The sequence below is a fragment of the Poecilia reticulata genome, chromosome 6, assembly GCF_904066995.2.
Source record: "Poecilia reticulata chromosome 6, P_reticulata-male-v2, whole genome shotgun sequence".
Lineage (NCBI taxonomy): Eukaryota > Metazoa > Chordata > Actinopteri > Cyprinodontiformes > Poeciliidae > Poecilia > Poecilia reticulata.
The window spans coordinates 18,611,158-18,628,428 of record NC_088835.1 but is presented as its reverse complement, the minus strand read 5'-3'; the positions used below and the strand labels follow the sequence as shown (position 1 = coordinate 18,628,428).

At 40.1% G+C, this 17,271-nt stretch overlaps 2 protein-coding genes across 2 annotated transcripts; one reads left to right on the top strand and one right to left on the bottom strand.

Annotated features, from left to right (window-relative positions):
* The first annotated feature begins 1,162 nt into the window (after positions 1–1,162).
* On the top strand, positions 1,163–5,996 carry bhlhe41 (basic helix-loop-helix family, member e41). Its single transcript, XM_008411470.3, has 5 exons — positions 1,163–1,488; positions 1,578–1,644; positions 1,776–1,883; positions 1,989–2,100; positions 2,299–5,996. Exons 1-5 carry the CDS (start codon positions 1,427–1,429, stop codon positions 3,213–3,215), a joined length of 1,266 nt encoding a protein of 421 aa, XP_008409692.1. The 5' UTR covers positions 1,163–1,426; the 3' UTR covers positions 3,216–5,996.
* Positions 5,997–12,634: 6,638 nt separating this feature from the next.
* On the bottom strand, positions 12,635–13,611 carry LOC145551866 (sterile alpha motif domain-containing protein 14-like). Its single transcript, XM_081607539.1, has 2 exons — positions 13,072–13,611; positions 12,635–12,992 (listed from the first exon to the last, which is right to left on the bottom strand). Exons 1-2 carry the CDS (start codon positions 13,150–13,152, stop codon positions 12,837–12,839), a joined length of 237 nt encoding a protein of 78 aa, XP_081463665.1. The 5' UTR covers positions 13,153–13,611; the 3' UTR covers positions 12,635–12,836.
* Between the last annotated feature and the right edge of the window lie 3,660 nt (positions 13,612–17,271).

Below are 17,271 nucleotides of genomic sequence, written 5' to 3'. Positions count from 1 at the left end.
CTGCATGAGTACCGATGATTCAGTGTCCCCATTCTGGTCATAATGTTTTGTCTGTTCAACTTTGTTGAACTTTCTATATTTTATCTTTGTTCTCCTGAAGCCGCTTCGCTCATTTTCTCCAAATACAAGGAGCTTATTTCTGTGTAAACTATAATCTGTCTTTTTATGTTATTCTTGGAGTAATAACTTCTTCCATGCTGAGTGGCTTTTAAGTCTGTGCTGGTAAAAAAAACAAAAAAACAAAACAGTTTCACTATGATGATACTATGTTAACAGCATTTTTGCCATGTCTTCTGCTTTTCTTCTGGGGTTATTTCACACCCATAGATGTTCATGTCTGGAACACAGAACCGATCTCCTTCCACAACATCAGGGAAGCTGGATATTTACATGCTGTTTATGCTGCTTATAATTGCTTGAAACAGATACATGTGGCCCCTTCAAGTATCTGAAAATTGTTCCCAAGGATGAACTAAACTGAGAGGACCACAATTCTCTTTCTGGTGTCTGAGGTGTTGACTTACAACACATTGCTGTGCCTCCATTTAACTCAAATACTCAGATGCTTATAAAGTCATCAGACACTAACATCTGTACTTTCCTATACTCTTTAAAGACAATGTGTTCGTAATAGTTTGACTTTTATTGATATTGTGAATTAGTATATACTTATCACTGTAATTATTTAACAATATTGATATTTTCTGGGTACTACTTGTTTAATTCGGGCTTTCAAAGCAAGTTCTCAATCTAAAACATCCAGATAATCAATTCATAAATCAGTACAGTATAAACGGGAGCTGTAAAGTTGTAGCAGACGACAGTGCTGAGCGCGAAACAAGAAGGAAAAAAAATAAACACTTGATCCACTTCCAAACGCTCACCTGCATTCATGCATTTTGCGCATGAATCACGTTTCAGGAGGCAGGTCGAAGCGGCGCGCACTGGATCGCTGCAGGAAGAGCGACACAATTAACTGCTGTTGCAGTCCTCATACACACGCGCGCGCGCACACACAAACACACACACGAACGCACCTACACACACACACACACACACACGCACGCACACGCACACACACGCGCGCGCACCCCTCCCACCCCCACCCCCCACACACACACGCGCGGTGTAGTAATTACTGGACTTTGCGCTGGTGCAGCCTACACGTGAGACGGAAGCTGTTCCCAGCCAGCGGCGCGCGTGCGCCCTGACAGCAGAGCGGAGCGGTTTTTTTGCAAAGTGGCAGCTCGGGCTTCTCTCTCCAGACATCAGTCTGAAACGCAGCTCCACTGGAGGACACACTCTGCGCACCGTCTCCTTCAGCCATCCGGGTTTGAGCCGCCGAGCAACAAAACATTTCCCCCCTCCCTCCCTTCAAAACTAGAAAAGAGAAGCTCAGTGCTAGTTCAGAGGCTACGGAGAAGTGATGGATGAAAGAATACCGCACTTACAGGACAGGCAGTTCATGGAGCACGCAGATTTCCTGGGGTAAGAAAATCTTTTGGAAAACTCAAAGTCGTTAAAAAAAAAAAATCGGTACAGCCTGTTTAATAGCTGCACTTTTCTTTATACTTCAGGATGGATTTCCCTCCGCTCTACATGTGCAAATCTAAACGAGGCATAAAGCGAGAGGACGGTGGGAAGGTGCGCGCTCTTTAATTACACCAATCATGATTCTGAAGTTACATTAAAAGCCTTAGTTAATAATTAAACTTATTATGACCTGTAACAGGAAAACTGTTACATTTTAACTTCATCGCCATGTCTGTCAGCAGGATGCGTACAAGTTACCGCACCGGCTCATAGAGAAGAAGAGGAGAGACAGAATTAACGAATGTATTGGGCAGCTGAAGGATCTACTGCCCGAACATCTGAAGCTCTCGGTGAGATCCGGACACAGTATTGAAAAAAAAAAAGAAAGAAAGAAAGAAAAGTTTTGACGCCTTCTGGAATTTGCGGACTCCACTAAAATTCTTTGTTTCTAACAGACGCTCGGTCATTTGGAGAAAGCGGTGGTGCTGGAGTTAACGCTGAAGCATCTGAACGCACTGACTGCTGTCACCGAGCAGCAGCACCAGAAGATCGTCGCCTTGCAGAATGGTAAGAGACGCATGCCACTGGTTAGGTTGTAAACATTTAAAGATAAGTTAGATATTTTTTTGGGGAAAAACAATGTTCTTAATCATCTCTTTGGAGGAACTATCCTAAGAAACTAGAAGAAAACTTGAGAAACTTCCTAAATGAAGTGACACTCTTTCAACTTGTTTCTTTCTTTCTTTTTTTTTTAAATTTTCGCAGGAGACCGCTCATTGAAACCTCCCGTCCACAATGATCTGGATGCGTTCCACTCAGGTTTCCAGACCTGCGCCAAAGAGGTCCTGCAGTACCTGAGCCAAGCGGAGAACTGGACCGCCAGAGAACAGAGATGCGCGCAGCTCATCAACCACCTCCACAAGGTCCTGGCGCAGTGTCAGCCGGACGCACCGCCGCTCCAGCATCAGCTGCCCGCCGGGGACGCGCAGGACACACAGAAGTCCGACTGTCAAACCAACTGCGTCCCGGTCATCCAGAGGACCCAGGGCGGGGAGCTTAACGAGAACGACACAGACACGGACAGTGGATATGGCGGGGAGGCGGAAAAGAGTGACGGCAAAGACAAAGAGTGTGAGCGCAACAAAGCGGTGAAGATCAAGCAGGAGTTTGGAGATGACAGAGCGGCTAAAAAAACTAAGATGTGCTGGTCTGGGAACGGGGACCCGTCCAGACCAGATGTGGCGTTCATGAATTCTCTGATGGGATTAAGCGGTGTGGGACAGCAGACACCGATTTGCATGCCTTTCTACTTCATCAACCCGTCAGCTGCGGCGCCCTATTTGCCTTTTTTCGACAAAAGCAACATTGAAAAGTACATGTACCCCGCAGCGGCAGCCCTAGCGTCCCCGTTTCCCTGGCTGTATCCTGCACACGCGTCAGCGGCGGCGGCCGCGGCAGCAGCGGCCGCGTTCCCCGGCCTCTCTGCGCACCTCGGAGCCGCCGCTCAGCCCAAAGACTCCCAGCTTCAAGATGACAGCGGATCACGCGAGGCCGAGGCGAGCTCACCTGAGGAGCACGAGGAATCACCCGCGAGTGACGACGGAGAGGGTGACGTAGATGACATGTCTCCAGACAGCAAGATTAGTCCACAGGAGCAGCTTTCTGCCTGTCAGACGAGCTAATAAGTCTGTGTACCTCTCTAAGTTTCTGTATTTACATTTTTTTTATTATTTAGGCTAGTTTTTAAACGGGGAAGTTCTCATACAATATCTTGGGGCAGCAGGGGACATTAGTGTGGAAGCTCATATCTGCCATTTGACAGTATAAAATGGAACCCGGTATACCATAAATATGAGTTAAAACTTTACATTTATTAGATACAACATCATAAGTGGCTCTTGGTAGCGCTGTTGTCTTGCAGCAACCCGGTTTCAAATCCCAGCTTCGGCTGTTTTTGCACGGAGTTTGTATGTTCTCCCCATGGATGGGTTGGTTCTCTCTGGGTACTCCGGCTTTCACCAGCAGCCCCAAAACATAATTGAGGTTAGTTGACTACTCTAACTTGCTCTTAGAACTGGAGACCATGCAAGGACAGGCTTTATAATTCCAAGATTCATTGTCACACATATATCTCCAAAGTAAACATAACTATGTGGGCTTTCAATATAATCTAATACAAAGTCACAATTGTGACCTGAAGCCATAATTTCAATTTGGAAGTCCTAATTTTGAGATTTCAAGTCTTAATTATTTCATTTGAAGTTAGTGTTTAGACTTTGTGTGCTATAAAAAAAATGAAATGCAAGTTTATTATTTCACTTTTAAATGTAAACACATGAGAAATAAAGTCATAATTTGGACTTTCAAAGTAAAAGTAATGACTTTTAACGTTAAAAATATGAAAGAAAGTCACAATCGGGTCTTTCAAAATTGAAATTATGAGTTCAAACTTTGACTTTGGAAGTCCTAATTACAAATTTTGAGATTCAAAGTTATGACAGTGTATAATTTTATTTTAAAATCTTGCCAAATAAAATATTTAAAGGCAGAATTTTAACTCTGAAGTCCTAATTTTTGTCAAAAAATTATAATAATGTCATTTAAATCTTGATTTTGACAAATTCTAGGTTTAAGTCAAATTTTTTTCCTCCCAAAAACATAGGCATGGAGTTTTACATCATACAAATGTATTCTAGAACCTATAAATATGACAATTGGGGTTTATAATTGTGACATTAAAAATTGAAATTATGACTTTGATAGTAAAGTTATGACTTGCATAGTAAAAACCGTGCCTGAAACTCACAGTTATGACATACCATATCCTATTTTTTCTGAAAGTGGTGGGATTGGGCTTCCATACGGTTGTAATTTTGTGTGCCTTTTGCACTTCTGCTTGTTTCAAACAATCTGAATGACTATCGACAATGATTGACACTTCACGGCTGTGTTGTGATGCAGTTACTGTTTTTTCTTTTTGTTTTTTTAAAATCCTCTTTGACAAAATATTTTTGACAGGCAGTATTGGTGTCAAAATTCTAAGTCACCAACACGCTATGTCCCAACCAATGATACTCCTCATATGTGCATGGGTGCCTCTAGAAAGTTTTGAAATGGGGTGGGAGAGTGGGGTGGGGGCTCTAATAAGCTTGTGTTCACACACTAAAACCAAAAGAGAGGCTTCATAACAGTACACAAATAAAGCAGCTTGGCTTTAATATTTGTAGCCATTACTTTGCCTCCCCAGGGCCCCCATGGTGGCACCCCTTGCAGATGTGGGGGCTGAAACTTACCTCGGCTTATAAATAAAAAAATGTAAAAAATCAGGCGAACTCTGGTTGTAAATAATAGCCTGACATGTAAATGTGAGCTACAGGGATCTGGAGAAGATGCATAGTCCTCATTACCTCACTCCAATTTTGCATGGGGCTAGTTGAGAGGAAAATTAACTGGCTCATCCTAAAAATACCTGAGTGGGTCCCAACATGCACACCATGACAAAAGCTACAGATCAGTTTTAATATTCAACTTTTCTTTTGGGAACAGTGCAGCAAGATGAGCCTGATTTGCTGAACCTCATCTTAAACGCTTCTTTTGAATGCCAGTGCTGTTGGGGGGGAAAAAAGTTCACAAATCTGTCAGAATAATTGGAAGATGAGACTCTCAAGGGTATTCTTGACCAGAATATTGTAGTAACCTCCTGTACCTCCAGGAAACATTGTAGGATAGCACCTTATAGGTCTTTGATATTGAATGTACCTGTATTTTTCCCAATATTCCATGTAGGATGAGACGTTAAGTGCACTTTTTTCAGCTTTTAATCCCTTCAGTCACCTTATCATTCAGAAAGTCGATCACTGTAGTTCTTTGTTGTGTTTAGGTTTCTCTTTCAAAAAGACCCAGGTTAGTTTGTATTCATTTCATGCTGTAAAGTGCTGGCTGATTATTTTTATTTCAAGCTACTTCATGGGAAAATGAAATTTGGAAAACCTGCTCTACGCTTCAGGCAATCATTACGTGAATCTGGGAGAAAAACTGTGGTCATTGCCATGTTAAGAACTTTTTCAGCTCCTCTTTTCTATTTTTACCAACTCCTGCAAGTGTAATATTGTTCTGTTTTTTAAAAAATAAATAAATAAAGGTTTCACACGTGACTAAAGAGGCACAAACTTCATTGTGCTTCACAAACATTTCAATGCTTTTGTAGGTTTTGCTTAGTTGGTTTTGCCTCAAAGCTCTTATCAACTTTACAAGTGGCATGTGTATTTGTTGTACATAGTTTTTTGCAATATACCATTAAGTATACATGTTTTTTCAATGTTGTAGAAGTCTAGATTTCTTCTTCTTTTTTTTTTTTAAGATTTCCCTGAGCAACTGTTGCACTTTTCGTTGGCGCTTTACACGTACGCTGTTCTAAATTATTGCTGATGAGTTGTAAAATAAATATCAAAAATGAAACTTTACCAGGGTCATCTTTTTCTTGTCCTCGAACTCTTCATGGTCTTACAGGTAAAACGAGGTTGTACCAACGAACACTGAGCAGTTCTATGTTATGTGTCATTAATCTGTCCAAAACCAAGGATAATACTAAAAGTTCAGCAGACAAAGAGGGCTTGAACAATCATCTCCCCAGCAGGAGAATGTACAGTAAACCAAAGCTTTAAACAGAAATCATGTGATGAAAGGCTGATGAAGAAAATACAGTCAGTCTGTGCAGTCTGGTGGAGAAACAAGAGGCCTCCTCCCAGCTTTTCAGAATCTTCAAGCAAGGTCAAGACCATTCTTTTGCTCTCTCCATTAATGAGCTCATAGTTATTCTTTTCAAAACATTTTAAGCGCTTACCTGAACCCATTTCTCATCTGTGCTTTTTTTCCCCCAATAAGTCGGATACAATTCATATAGTACATTTTAAAACTTCAAGCTTATTGCCTTACGGCCATTTTTTGAGTAAATAGTTCAAGATTGCCTAAAGTTTACTTTCAGTTCTCACTAAAAACCCACAAACATCAAGTTGGTGGATTTTCATTTTGTTTGGCCTTTGATAATGTTTCCCTACATATTTCTTTGAAGTTATAAAAGCTATATATAATATATGATCTTCTTCAAGAAGAAGTATCAAAAAGCAGTTAGAGCAAAAATACATGAACTTTGTGCACATTAATTGCAAACTTCAATGTATTTGTGCAGGATTTATATGTGATAGACTAATACAAAGTAGTGGAGGAAAGGGCAATAAAAGCACAGGGATGGGTTTAACAATTTCTTTACAAAAAAAAATCTAGAAAGTGTGATGAATGTATTTTGTAGAGCCCTGCTGAGTAAAATTTAAATATTTGGTCAGATATGGGTCGAAAGGTCATGCAGCAATCTAATCTAATTAGAGCATTTTTCCACATGTTTAGCTGTTGAAATGAGGTAAATAAGGAAACAGTCATTCTTATCTTAGATTAGCTACTTGGCTTAGAACCAGTTCAGGTGAGATTTTTGTTTAATGACATCCTTAGAGTTGGTTCAGATGAATGACAGGAAAAACGGAAAGGACTAATCAGTTGTAACTCAGGTAAAACAAGCTGCTATTTACAACAAAACACTAATGTAAGGTGCTGCTACCAATAAATGACACTTCTGATTATTTCCATTGTTATGCATTATACTTTTGAGCTTTTTATGTACTTGTATTACTTTTAGACAAATATAATTCTTATAATTATCAAAACTTTAGACATTTATTCTGGATGGCCTCCCTTTGGTTTAATAACTGCAAACTATTATTAATGTGGAAATGTCTCCCTCTGCTGGTGTAAAGCTTGAACTCTTGCTCTGGTCGATCAGTGGCGTAGGGAGAAGAAAGAAAGTAGACCACCTTTCATTTCTCGGGCCTCTGGTGTCTACCAGTTTCTAAAATAATTTTAACTGACAATAGATCCCATACTGTTCTTCTTTTTCTAAAATAATTAAATGAAAATGGGAAAGTTATGCATGAAGGTCGAAGTTCATTGTTCAAAAGCTCAAAGAACCACTTTTTACAGCAAAACATTGAAGTACCTCAGTAGTGTGGGAACCACACCCACTTCAGGTTTTTGACCAATCACACAATAGTTATTGATCTAGAGCTGATTGTTTTGTTCTTGTATGCCATATCAACAGACTTCTGGATTCAAACGAATATGTTTGTCGATGTCCCACTGGATTCTATGGAGAATATTGTGAGCAGTGCATCGACAAAAGCATAATCCCGAAACCGGACGCCATCTTTCCCCCCATTAAAACTGTACAGGACAGGCTGAAAATCCTAGAGGACGGCCTGAAAGAACTCAGATTTCACAATTTTTAGAAGATTTTCATAGAATCCTGAAAGAAGAAAACTTTGTCTTGGAAATTCGTCCAAGACAAAGTTGAACGCTATGATTCTGTCATAGCGACAGAATGATTCTGTCGCTATGATTCTCGACAGAATCCTAGCGCATCCCACTGGGATTCAATACATCACCACCAGATGGCGCCAAAGGTCAGTCCTGCCAGTTGGAATATAGTCACGTTTCAGATTATGTTAATATCCACCAACAACTGAAATCTTCTGTTTTTTTTTGTTGAAAGGAACCACTCATGTTTCTGAATAAATTCTGAATAAATGACTGAATTGATGATTTACTGCTTATTCTGAATAAAAACACATTTAAATGCAAATATTTAAGTTGAATGTCTCTTTGCTCACCTGGTTTTGGTTCTGTTTAAGTTTAGAAGACGGAGTTAATAAACCAGATCTTTAATAGAATTACTCCAGAGTAGAAAAAATATGTAAACAAATCACATTTTGTTCAATAATAACAACGATAAAGGAAAATTAAACAAAAATAAATTAATTAATTTCCCGAAATGTTTACTCTCAATAAATGAACAAAAAAACTGGTGCTTATTTAATGTTTCAATTATGAGTTCATTAAATTATTTTTTAAAAAGCTGATTTAAAAAAGAAAAAAAATCACAGAAGAATGTATTTCGCTTGTAACAAACCAGGTGACAAACGAACCTGCAGTGCCATCAAGTGGTTAAACTGCAGCACTGCAGGACATTTTCAGATGAAATAACAAAAATGTAAGTTTGAACTTTGTTATGTATATTTTATAAATATTGAAACCTTAATAAGTGGAGCTGGATGAATCCGTCCAAAGCAGTTTGGATACTGAAGCGTCTGGATAAGAAAGACTTTCCCCCCTCCACCAATCACAGCCGCTCTGTGAGGAAAAACCCGCCTGATAAAAGACACTTTGCGGCCGCATTTGCGCAGAATCGCGGTGCCGCGGCTGCGCAAATGATCCATTTTCTGGATTGTTTGTAGTAAGTTCGGTTATTGAAGTAATCTGAAAACAATCCTGCTTGTGTTTACTGCTGCTGTGTGTCAGTCCTGTCTCAGTCAAGCACTTAAATCTTTTTTTCGCGCTACATTATGGAAAGAGTGGAAGTATTCAGTGAGTGGCGGAGTCCTTCTCAGCCTCAGAGCCTCTAAAACATGTAAACTTTCACTTTTCCCCCTTTAAATTAGACTTTATTTCTCTGAGCTGCACACAGCTGGTGACACCTAGCAACGGTTGCTGAGCTGACGCAACGTTCTTGGATGGAATCTGGTCCTTTATGACATCACAGAGTTTTCTGAGTATTTTGTCTTTCCTTCTGCCACTTTCTTTGTGAGAGACAGCTGAAGTTTGGTGAGAGACTAAGATAGTTTGCGATTTAAACAAAAATTTGCTTTACCTTCCGTTACAAATCCAAGAAGCTATGAGCCACTTAAAGAATCCAAAGCCTCTTGCATTACCGGCTTTAACCGGGAATATGATCACACCGGTGATGGAAGAGTTTCTTTTGTCCTTTTCATTGGATCAGATAATGGATTTGGCCATGGGGAAACCTGATTGTGACACAAAGTCCAGCTTGAAGGATCTGTTGTTGAAGTTACTGGATAAATGTTACACTTTTATTCTCTGCAATATCCCTAAACAGGACATCAGATCCCAAGATGTGGACACGATCTTGGGCAATGCGCTCCTAACATCATTTTCAGACATCTTTTCGATTACAGGGAAGATTCATCCCATGAGCTTTAACATTTTCAATGAGTTATTCATTAAATATGTCAAAGAATCGTTGAGCTCTGTCTGCTCCACGCACGATCCTGATACTTCTGTGGTCTGCCACTTGTCTTGGTCGGAGGCCGTGGATTCCATCTTTCCACATGCACTCCAGCTGACAGAGGAATTATTACTGATTTACCTTGAAGAAAATATTGAGACAGAACCAGAATTTGCTGAATACCTGCAACGGAGAAAAGAAAATCAGGAATCAGACTTGGAGATGGTGAATGAATTCATTTTGGAGGAACTTTCAAAGACCACTAATGAGAGGGAATCAGATCTAAAGATGGTGGAGGAATTTATTTCTCAAGAGTTGTCAGATCCCAGTTTAGAGATCTCAGATGATTCATTGGATGCTCTTCCACCAGCTGATAACCAAGGTTCCAGAGATGAAGAGGCTTCTGTTGTGCTATCAGAAGAGGCACCAACTGAAAACCCAGGGTCCAGAGATGAAGAGGCTTCTGTTGTGCTATCGGAAGAGGCGCCAACTGAAAACCCAGGGTCCAGAGATGAAGAGGCTTCTGTTGTGCTATCGGAAGAGGCGCCAACTGAAAACCCAGGGTCCAGAGATGAAGAGGCTTCTGTTGTGCCTCTTCCCATAGCACAACAACAGAACGAAGCAGCTGGAGTCGAAACGAAGAACCACCTTCAAAATGACGGAAAAGATCAATGCAAGGGAGTTTCACCAGCACCAGGACATAAAGAAACAAGAGTTTCATCAGTGGAAAACGTTGTTTCCACTGAGCAGCATCTCTCAGAGGAATCAACCCTCTCAAAAGGGAGACAGTTAGTTGATGCAGAGCTGGAGTCAGTGGTTACCACAGAGCTTGAGGAACCGCTGCCAGTGACCTCAGACGCAGAAAAGGAGGAGCAGCAGTCATCCATCATGCTGCTTGTTAATACCATTGTTACCAAGGCCATAACAAAATCTAGGACAACCTGCAAGTACAAACACCTCCAAAAAATCACAGAGAGGTTGTCTGAGAAAATCTGGGCCGAGGTCAAGGAGCAAGACCTGAAGAATATTCAAAGTAAACTGGACAGTCTCAGCAAAGACATTCTGAGAGAAGTCACCAAAAAGATAGGCTGCTCAAGAAAAGACATTTTCTTACTGTTGGGCTTAAACAACTCTATGGTAGACGAGGCATTAATTTCTATTTGTAAAGAAAAAATAGTAAAAAAAACCAAGAAACCCAACCTCATCAAACATTTCTGGACCTCTATAGGCAAGACTTTCAAGTCCCTATAGATAATTTTCTTATTTTTATCCCATCCTATAACACAAATGTATGTTGGTGTTTACTGTTTCCCCTGAGACAGACTGGCGACTTGTTATGTATTTCTCATTTGCACAATATTTTGGTCAATTCAAACACAAAGTGTTAAATTGTTAGGGGCTGCACAGTGGCATAGTTGTCTTGCAGCAAGAAGGTCCTGAGTTTGCATGCGTGGGTTCTCTCCGGGTGCTCCGGCTTCCTCCCACAGTAAAAAAAAAAAAGCCTGTCAAGTTAATTGGTCTGTATAAATTCTCAGTGTGTGTGTGGACATTTGTCCAGACTGTCTCTGTGTTGCCCTGAGACAGACTGGTGACCTGTTATTATATAAATCCAATTTGCACAATTTTTTGGTCAATTCAAACAAAAAGGGTTCAATTGTTAGGGGCTGCACAGTGGCGCAGCTGGTAGAGCTGTTGCCTTGCAGCAAGAAGGTCATGCATGGAGTTTTCATGTTCTCCCTGTGCAAGCGTGGGTTCTCTCCGGGTGCTCCAGCTTCCTCCCACAGTCCAAAAACATGATTGGCAGGTTAATCGGTCTCTCTAAAATTCTCCCCAGGTGTGACCTTGTGTGTGTGGACATTTGTCCAGACTGTCTCTGTGTTGCCCAGAGACAGACTATAAATCCAATTTACCCAATTTCTTTGATCAATTCAAACAAAAAGGGTTACAACTTAAGGGGCTGCACTGCGGTGCAGTAGGTAGAGCTGTTGCCTTGCAGCAAGAAGGTCATGGGTTCAATTCCCAGGCTGGTGTCTTTCTGCATGGAATTTGCATGCGTGGGTTCTCTCCGGGTGCTCCGGCTTCCTCCCACAGTAAAAAAAAAAAAGCCTGTCACATTAATTGGTCTGTATAAATTCTCAGTGTGTGTGGATGTTTGTCCAGTCTGTCTCTGTGTATAACCAGCAGAGCAGGAGTTTAAAATAAACTAATCAGCCACCGCTGTGTTCAGGGAGGCTTATTAATAATTGGAAAATAATATCAAATATATATACTTTTCTACTTATGTATATAAATAAACTGGCTGAAATATTTGCCAGCTACTATGAAAGTGTGTATATATATACACTGCTCAAAAAATAAAGGGAACACTTAAACAACACAATATAACTCCAAGTAAATCAAACTTCTGTGAAATCAAACTGTCCACTTAGGAAGCAACACTGATTGACCCGATGAGGGACCCTGTTGTTAATCAGTGCTGCTTCCTAAGTGGACAGTTTGATTTCACAGAAGTTTGATTTACTTGGAGTTATATTGTGTTGTTTAAGTGTTCCCTTTATTTTTTTGAGTAGTATACTTATGTATATAAATGAACTGGCTGAACTGGCTGAAATATTTGCCAGCTACTATGAAAGTGTGTATGTATATATATATATATATATATATATATATATATATATATATATATATATATATATATATATATATATATATACAGTACCCCCAAGAATTTAAAGCTACTTTCACCCCTGCCTGGAACATTAGGCACCAGCGCCTCCAGACTTCATTAAGGGTTAAAGGGTGTACAGAAAATGGATGGGTTCAGTTTTTAAGTTTTGTCTAGACCTTTTTTGAGATTAATTTCAAAATTTCTGAGTTTTTGGCGGGCGTTTTTTTCTCTATCTACTATGGCTCTAATATGCCATCATAACTTTGTCCTTTCAGGGCTCCTGTTTAAAAAAAGACGCAGCCAGAAATGTTTGAAAGATTTAATCATTTTTCATGTTTCTCCAGAACTTTCTCTCAGTCTCATTTCCTCAAACCAGTTTCCAGGTATGGAAATCTGCAGTCGGGAATTCCAGGTTTTCCACATGAACCACGGATAGTTCGTTGGGGTTGACGTCTCACTCTGACAGGAATCCGTGGACTATCCTCTGCCTCCCCCTGGTGGTGGTTGTCAGTTCCTGCGCTGCTCCTGGTCTTTTCTGCGCTGTTTTTCCTTCTGTTTCTCCAGTTTGTCCAGAGCTTTCCTCTCTTTCTCCGCCGCAGTTTGGACGTCTTTGATGCGGCGCTTCAGAGCGCTGCGGTCGGTCGAACTGAGCATGCCCAGACCCTGCAGGGGAAAGAGACAGCAGAGGGTCAGAGTTCCTCTGGAGGGGTGATCACATCATCAGCACCCTCCTCATCGTCACCTTCAGCTTGGTGCTGTCCATCTGCAGGAGCTGCTCTCCATCAATGTCTCTGGCGCTGAACTCTGGGATGTACTGCTCCATGTGGAGTCCTCGGAGCCACTGACAAACCTCCTGGGTCGACCAGGAGGAGATGGAGGAGGAAAGCTCATCACAGGGCTGAGGAGGAGGAAGAGGAAGAGGAGAGGTTTGTAAAGTTACACACTAAAAAGTCTGTCATTGAGGGCTGCACAGTGGTACAGTTGGTGCTGCCTTGCAGCAAGAAGGTCCTGGGTTCAATTCCTGGCCAACGTCTTTGTGCATGGAGTTTTCATGTTCTCCCTGTGCATGGTGGGTTTTCTCTGGGTACTCTGGCTTCCTCCCACAGTCCAAAAACATGACTGTCAGGTTAATTGGTCTGTATAAATTCTCTCTAGGTGTGTGTGTTTGTAATACCTTGTGGGGATGATTTTCCTGACACATACTATGTTGTGGAGACCAGTTGCTCCTTGTGGGGACCGAAGCCTGGTCCCCACAAGGGGAAACCCTGTTTATGGGTCAGGGGTCAAAGTTAGGACTAAGGTGGGAATTGGTCAGGGTTAGGAAAAGGGCAAAGGTGGTTTAGGCTGTAGAAATGAATGGAAGTCCACTAGGGACAGGCGTGCGTGCGTGCGTGCGTGCGTGCGTGCGTGCGTGTGTGCATGCGTGTGTGCATGCGTGCGGACGGATGGAGGGTCTGTCATTCTGTCATTGAGTAAAAAATGTCAGTGTTACATCAGGTTGTGGATGTAAAAATCACTCATAGCTGGTTTTTCATCAGGAAACACAAGAAAACAAACAGAATATCAGTTCATACATCAGTAAATGTCTAAATAATTAACAAAAACCTTGAAGTATAATCATCTCAGGATGAATTATTGTTCTTAACATTCAACAGACGTAAAGGAGATAATAATACTCTGAATATTAATGTCTCAATATGACGCAAAATGTATCAATAAAAACAGACTGATTTTAAAAAATGTCTAAAGAAAAATAAAGTTTTTAAAAGACAAGCTGCAGTCTGAGAGCTTCTTACCTCTCAGGTGAGTCTGAGGAGAAAACCTGGAGCTGCTCTTCTGTCCAGATGATAAAATGTTTCTGAAAACGGTTCAGACAGGTGGGTATTTACCCACTTTACTGAGTGGGCACACACCCAGTCAGGGAAACACCTGAGTGGGTGTTACCCTGACTTCATTTAAATCTTTGAAGATGGAAAACAGTTTTACTTTCTTATTAACATGTTTTGTAGAAAATAAGAAGTTAAATTGTGTTTTTAATGTTTGTTTTTTAGTAAAACTCAGAATAAACTGATTTCTGTGTTTATTTTATGAATAGAAGATAATCCAAAATTATACGTTTACAAACAAAAAATTAAAACATTTTATTATGGTTATGGTCAGATAACAGCTGAAAATTAATCTTTTAATTTTAAATTTTCTTATTTTTTATAAAATATAGTCTTTTTGTCTTTATGCACAAATATGTATTCAAATTATGTAGTTTTTAAAAATCCTACATAGTCGCACATTCCTTAGATCTGATAACATAAAATCATAACTTTGTTCTTACTGTACATGTTGGTTTTTGTTGGTTTTTTATTTTTTTATATGAATATATTTTTAAATCTTTCTGTGATTCCTCTTTGCTGAGTTTTATGCTGGAGGCTGAAATCCGGTTGAACAGGTTTAGATATAAACAAACTGGATGATGATGATGATGTTGGAATTCCAAAGAAATTCCCGAATGAACCTTCCCATAAATCCAATGATTTCTTGTAACTCAGCATCTTTCTCCTCTCCACGGTTTAGATTATTTATTTTAGTGATCAGGTTCGAATCTTATTGGTTTTTACCAAAGATTCTCAGTCAGATCAAATAAAATGTCTCTTTATCTGAAGTGTGTTTGAATATTTAGCAACTAAAGTGTAAAAATTAAAAAGTAGAAAGATCCACAAAGTGTCACAAGCCTGTTATCTGTTATTTAAAAATGTGGAAGTGATGGATTTTTTTATTGCAGAGATTTCAAAGGACCAAAGTGAGGAAAAGTTTACAAAGTACGAATACTTTTATGTGGCTTTAGCTCTACAGACTTTATTGAAAGATTAAGTAAATGTTGATTTTTATGGTTTGGACTCAACAGTAACTTTAATCAATCAACACGTCAATCAGAACATTTCCAGCTCCAGACTGAATCTGGGAAGGAGGAGCGACTCTCAGTCCTTTACATTAAGGTCAGCTGCATCAGTCCAGCAGAAAGCAAAGGTTTCCTCTGACAGGTTCTGCTCACCCATCTGGACCTCTGTTTGCTCCTCAAACATCTCTCAGGTCAGCAGAGTTTATATTCACATTTTAATCAGGTCTTTGGCTGCAGCTGCTTTCATGGTTTATTTTATTTTGATCCTGAGATAAGAAGAAGTTCCAGCTGACAGAGAATAAAACCATCAGAGCAGCAGGTAACTCACCAGGTTGTTTATGATTGGTGTTTTTGCTTGATCAAGATTTCAGGAGAAGAAAACTTTGTCTTGGAAGTTCGTCCACTTAAAGACGACGTCTGATGTCTAAATGTGGAGAAAAAGTTAAAGATGCTTCCTGTCATATATCTAATTCAACACAATAAGAATAAAATCAACTGGAATAAGTTAAATGGTCTTCATCAGAACCGTAACTTGGTATCAAGTGATGATGAAGAAAGACTCAGACTCAGCTGAAATATTTGCCAGCCTCTATGAAAGTTCAGGAGCCGAGTCCAGTGTGTCCAATCTTCACCGCTACCTGACAGTGGACAGCACGTCTCTTTAGCGGCTTGTTCTGGAAGGGGATGTTTGTCAACCACTTCTACTGGAAACTGATGGGTTTCAACACAATGAACAAAGATGATGAACATGTAGAGATGTTCAGGAAGGTTTATGAAGCTCAGTATGCAGCCATAGACTTCTGCCTGCAGAACTATACAGATTACATGAAGAAAGATGTGGAGGAGACAGCCAAAGGACTCAGTGCTGATGACAAAATGGCCATTGCTCTTAAGGTGAAAACATTTCTGGACAGTAAGTATCACTGATATAACTGACTGGTGATGGTAACAACAAGGCAGACAAAAACAATCATGTTGTGTTTGATGCAACTGAGATTACAGCGGGAGAAATCAATTTGCTTGTGAGCCACACACTGCTAATCTGTCAAATGAAACATATATTAGGGAAACTACAGAAACACGTTTCAGCAATAAATGCTGCACAGAAATCAAAATAGACCAATGTGTGGAAGGCTATGGAGCCGCATATCCCGAATTCACTGAATATGCCAAGGCAACACATGTCACCTACAATGAGGACTTTGCAGAGGTGCCGATGCCTCTGCATCAGGTGGGATGTGTAAGGATTTACATACATTTCTCCAGGAAGTTGCCCACCTGCACAGATTATGTAGAGGATTTATAGCATTTCAGTCAGTTTGAGGTCTAGACTTTAACTTGTCGAGGTAAACCAGTGAAAATCATCATCCTGTCACCTCCAAGCTTGACAGTCAATAAGAGGTATTTGTGCCGATATGTTGCTTAGTTCCAGTCAAGATGGTTCTGTGCATTTGGGTGAAAACCTCTCCACTGTGGCCTGAACAACTTAAAGGACATTATTCACAAAGTACTGAGGCTCTTTCAGGTGCAACTTTTCAAACTCCAGTCTCACTCCAATGTTATTTTTAAGAAATAATGAATTTTCTTCCTCAACTGCTTCAAGCAAGTTGTTCTTTTTCAGTGGCTTTCCCAATGGTTTTACAATTTAGTATACTATATAAGGCTTATAGAGCTTAAGATATGTTTTTAGTAAATTTCTATGAGGATTGTATTGTCTATCACCATATCACCTAAGATAAATGGATTTCATTTGAGAATATTTCCCCCCTCTGTACAATGCTATACAATTGTTTTGGAAAAGTCCCCATAACCCATAACCTTTCCTAGATCTACTTGGTCAGAAGTATGGGTGCTTTAATATCTGTCACCATAGTGCTACTTTTCTTCTTAAATAATAAAAAAATGTATGTACTTCACATTACCAACACAGCTTTTCCCCTATTGGAATTCCAGTTTAATTAATTAATAACTGTGTGGGGTCTGTGGTCAGATCATTGTTTATTATGTCCTCAGTCATATATAGTTCCAGCAAGCACCAGTCACACATCA

Coding starts and splice junctions, on each gene's coding strand:
- bhlhe41 (XM_008411470.3), top strand. CDS start 1,427: ATGGATGAAAGAATACCGCACTTACAGGACAGGCAGTTCATGGAGCAC. Junction 1,489..1,577: donor GAGCACGCAGATTTCCTGGG/GTAAGAAAATCT, acceptor TTTATACTTCAG/GATGGATTTCCCTCCGCTCT. Junction 1,884..1,988: donor CCGAACATCTGAAGCTCTCG/GTGAGATCCGGA, acceptor TGTTTCTAACAG/ACGCTCGGTCATTTGGAGAA.
- LOC145551866 (XM_081607539.1), bottom strand. CDS start 13,152: ATGGAGCAGTACATCCCAGAGTTCAGCGCCAGAGACATTGATGGAGAG. Junction 12,993..13,071: donor TGGACAGCACCAAGCTGAAG/GTGACGATGAGG, acceptor TTTCCCCTGCAG/GGTCTGGGCATGCTCAGTTC.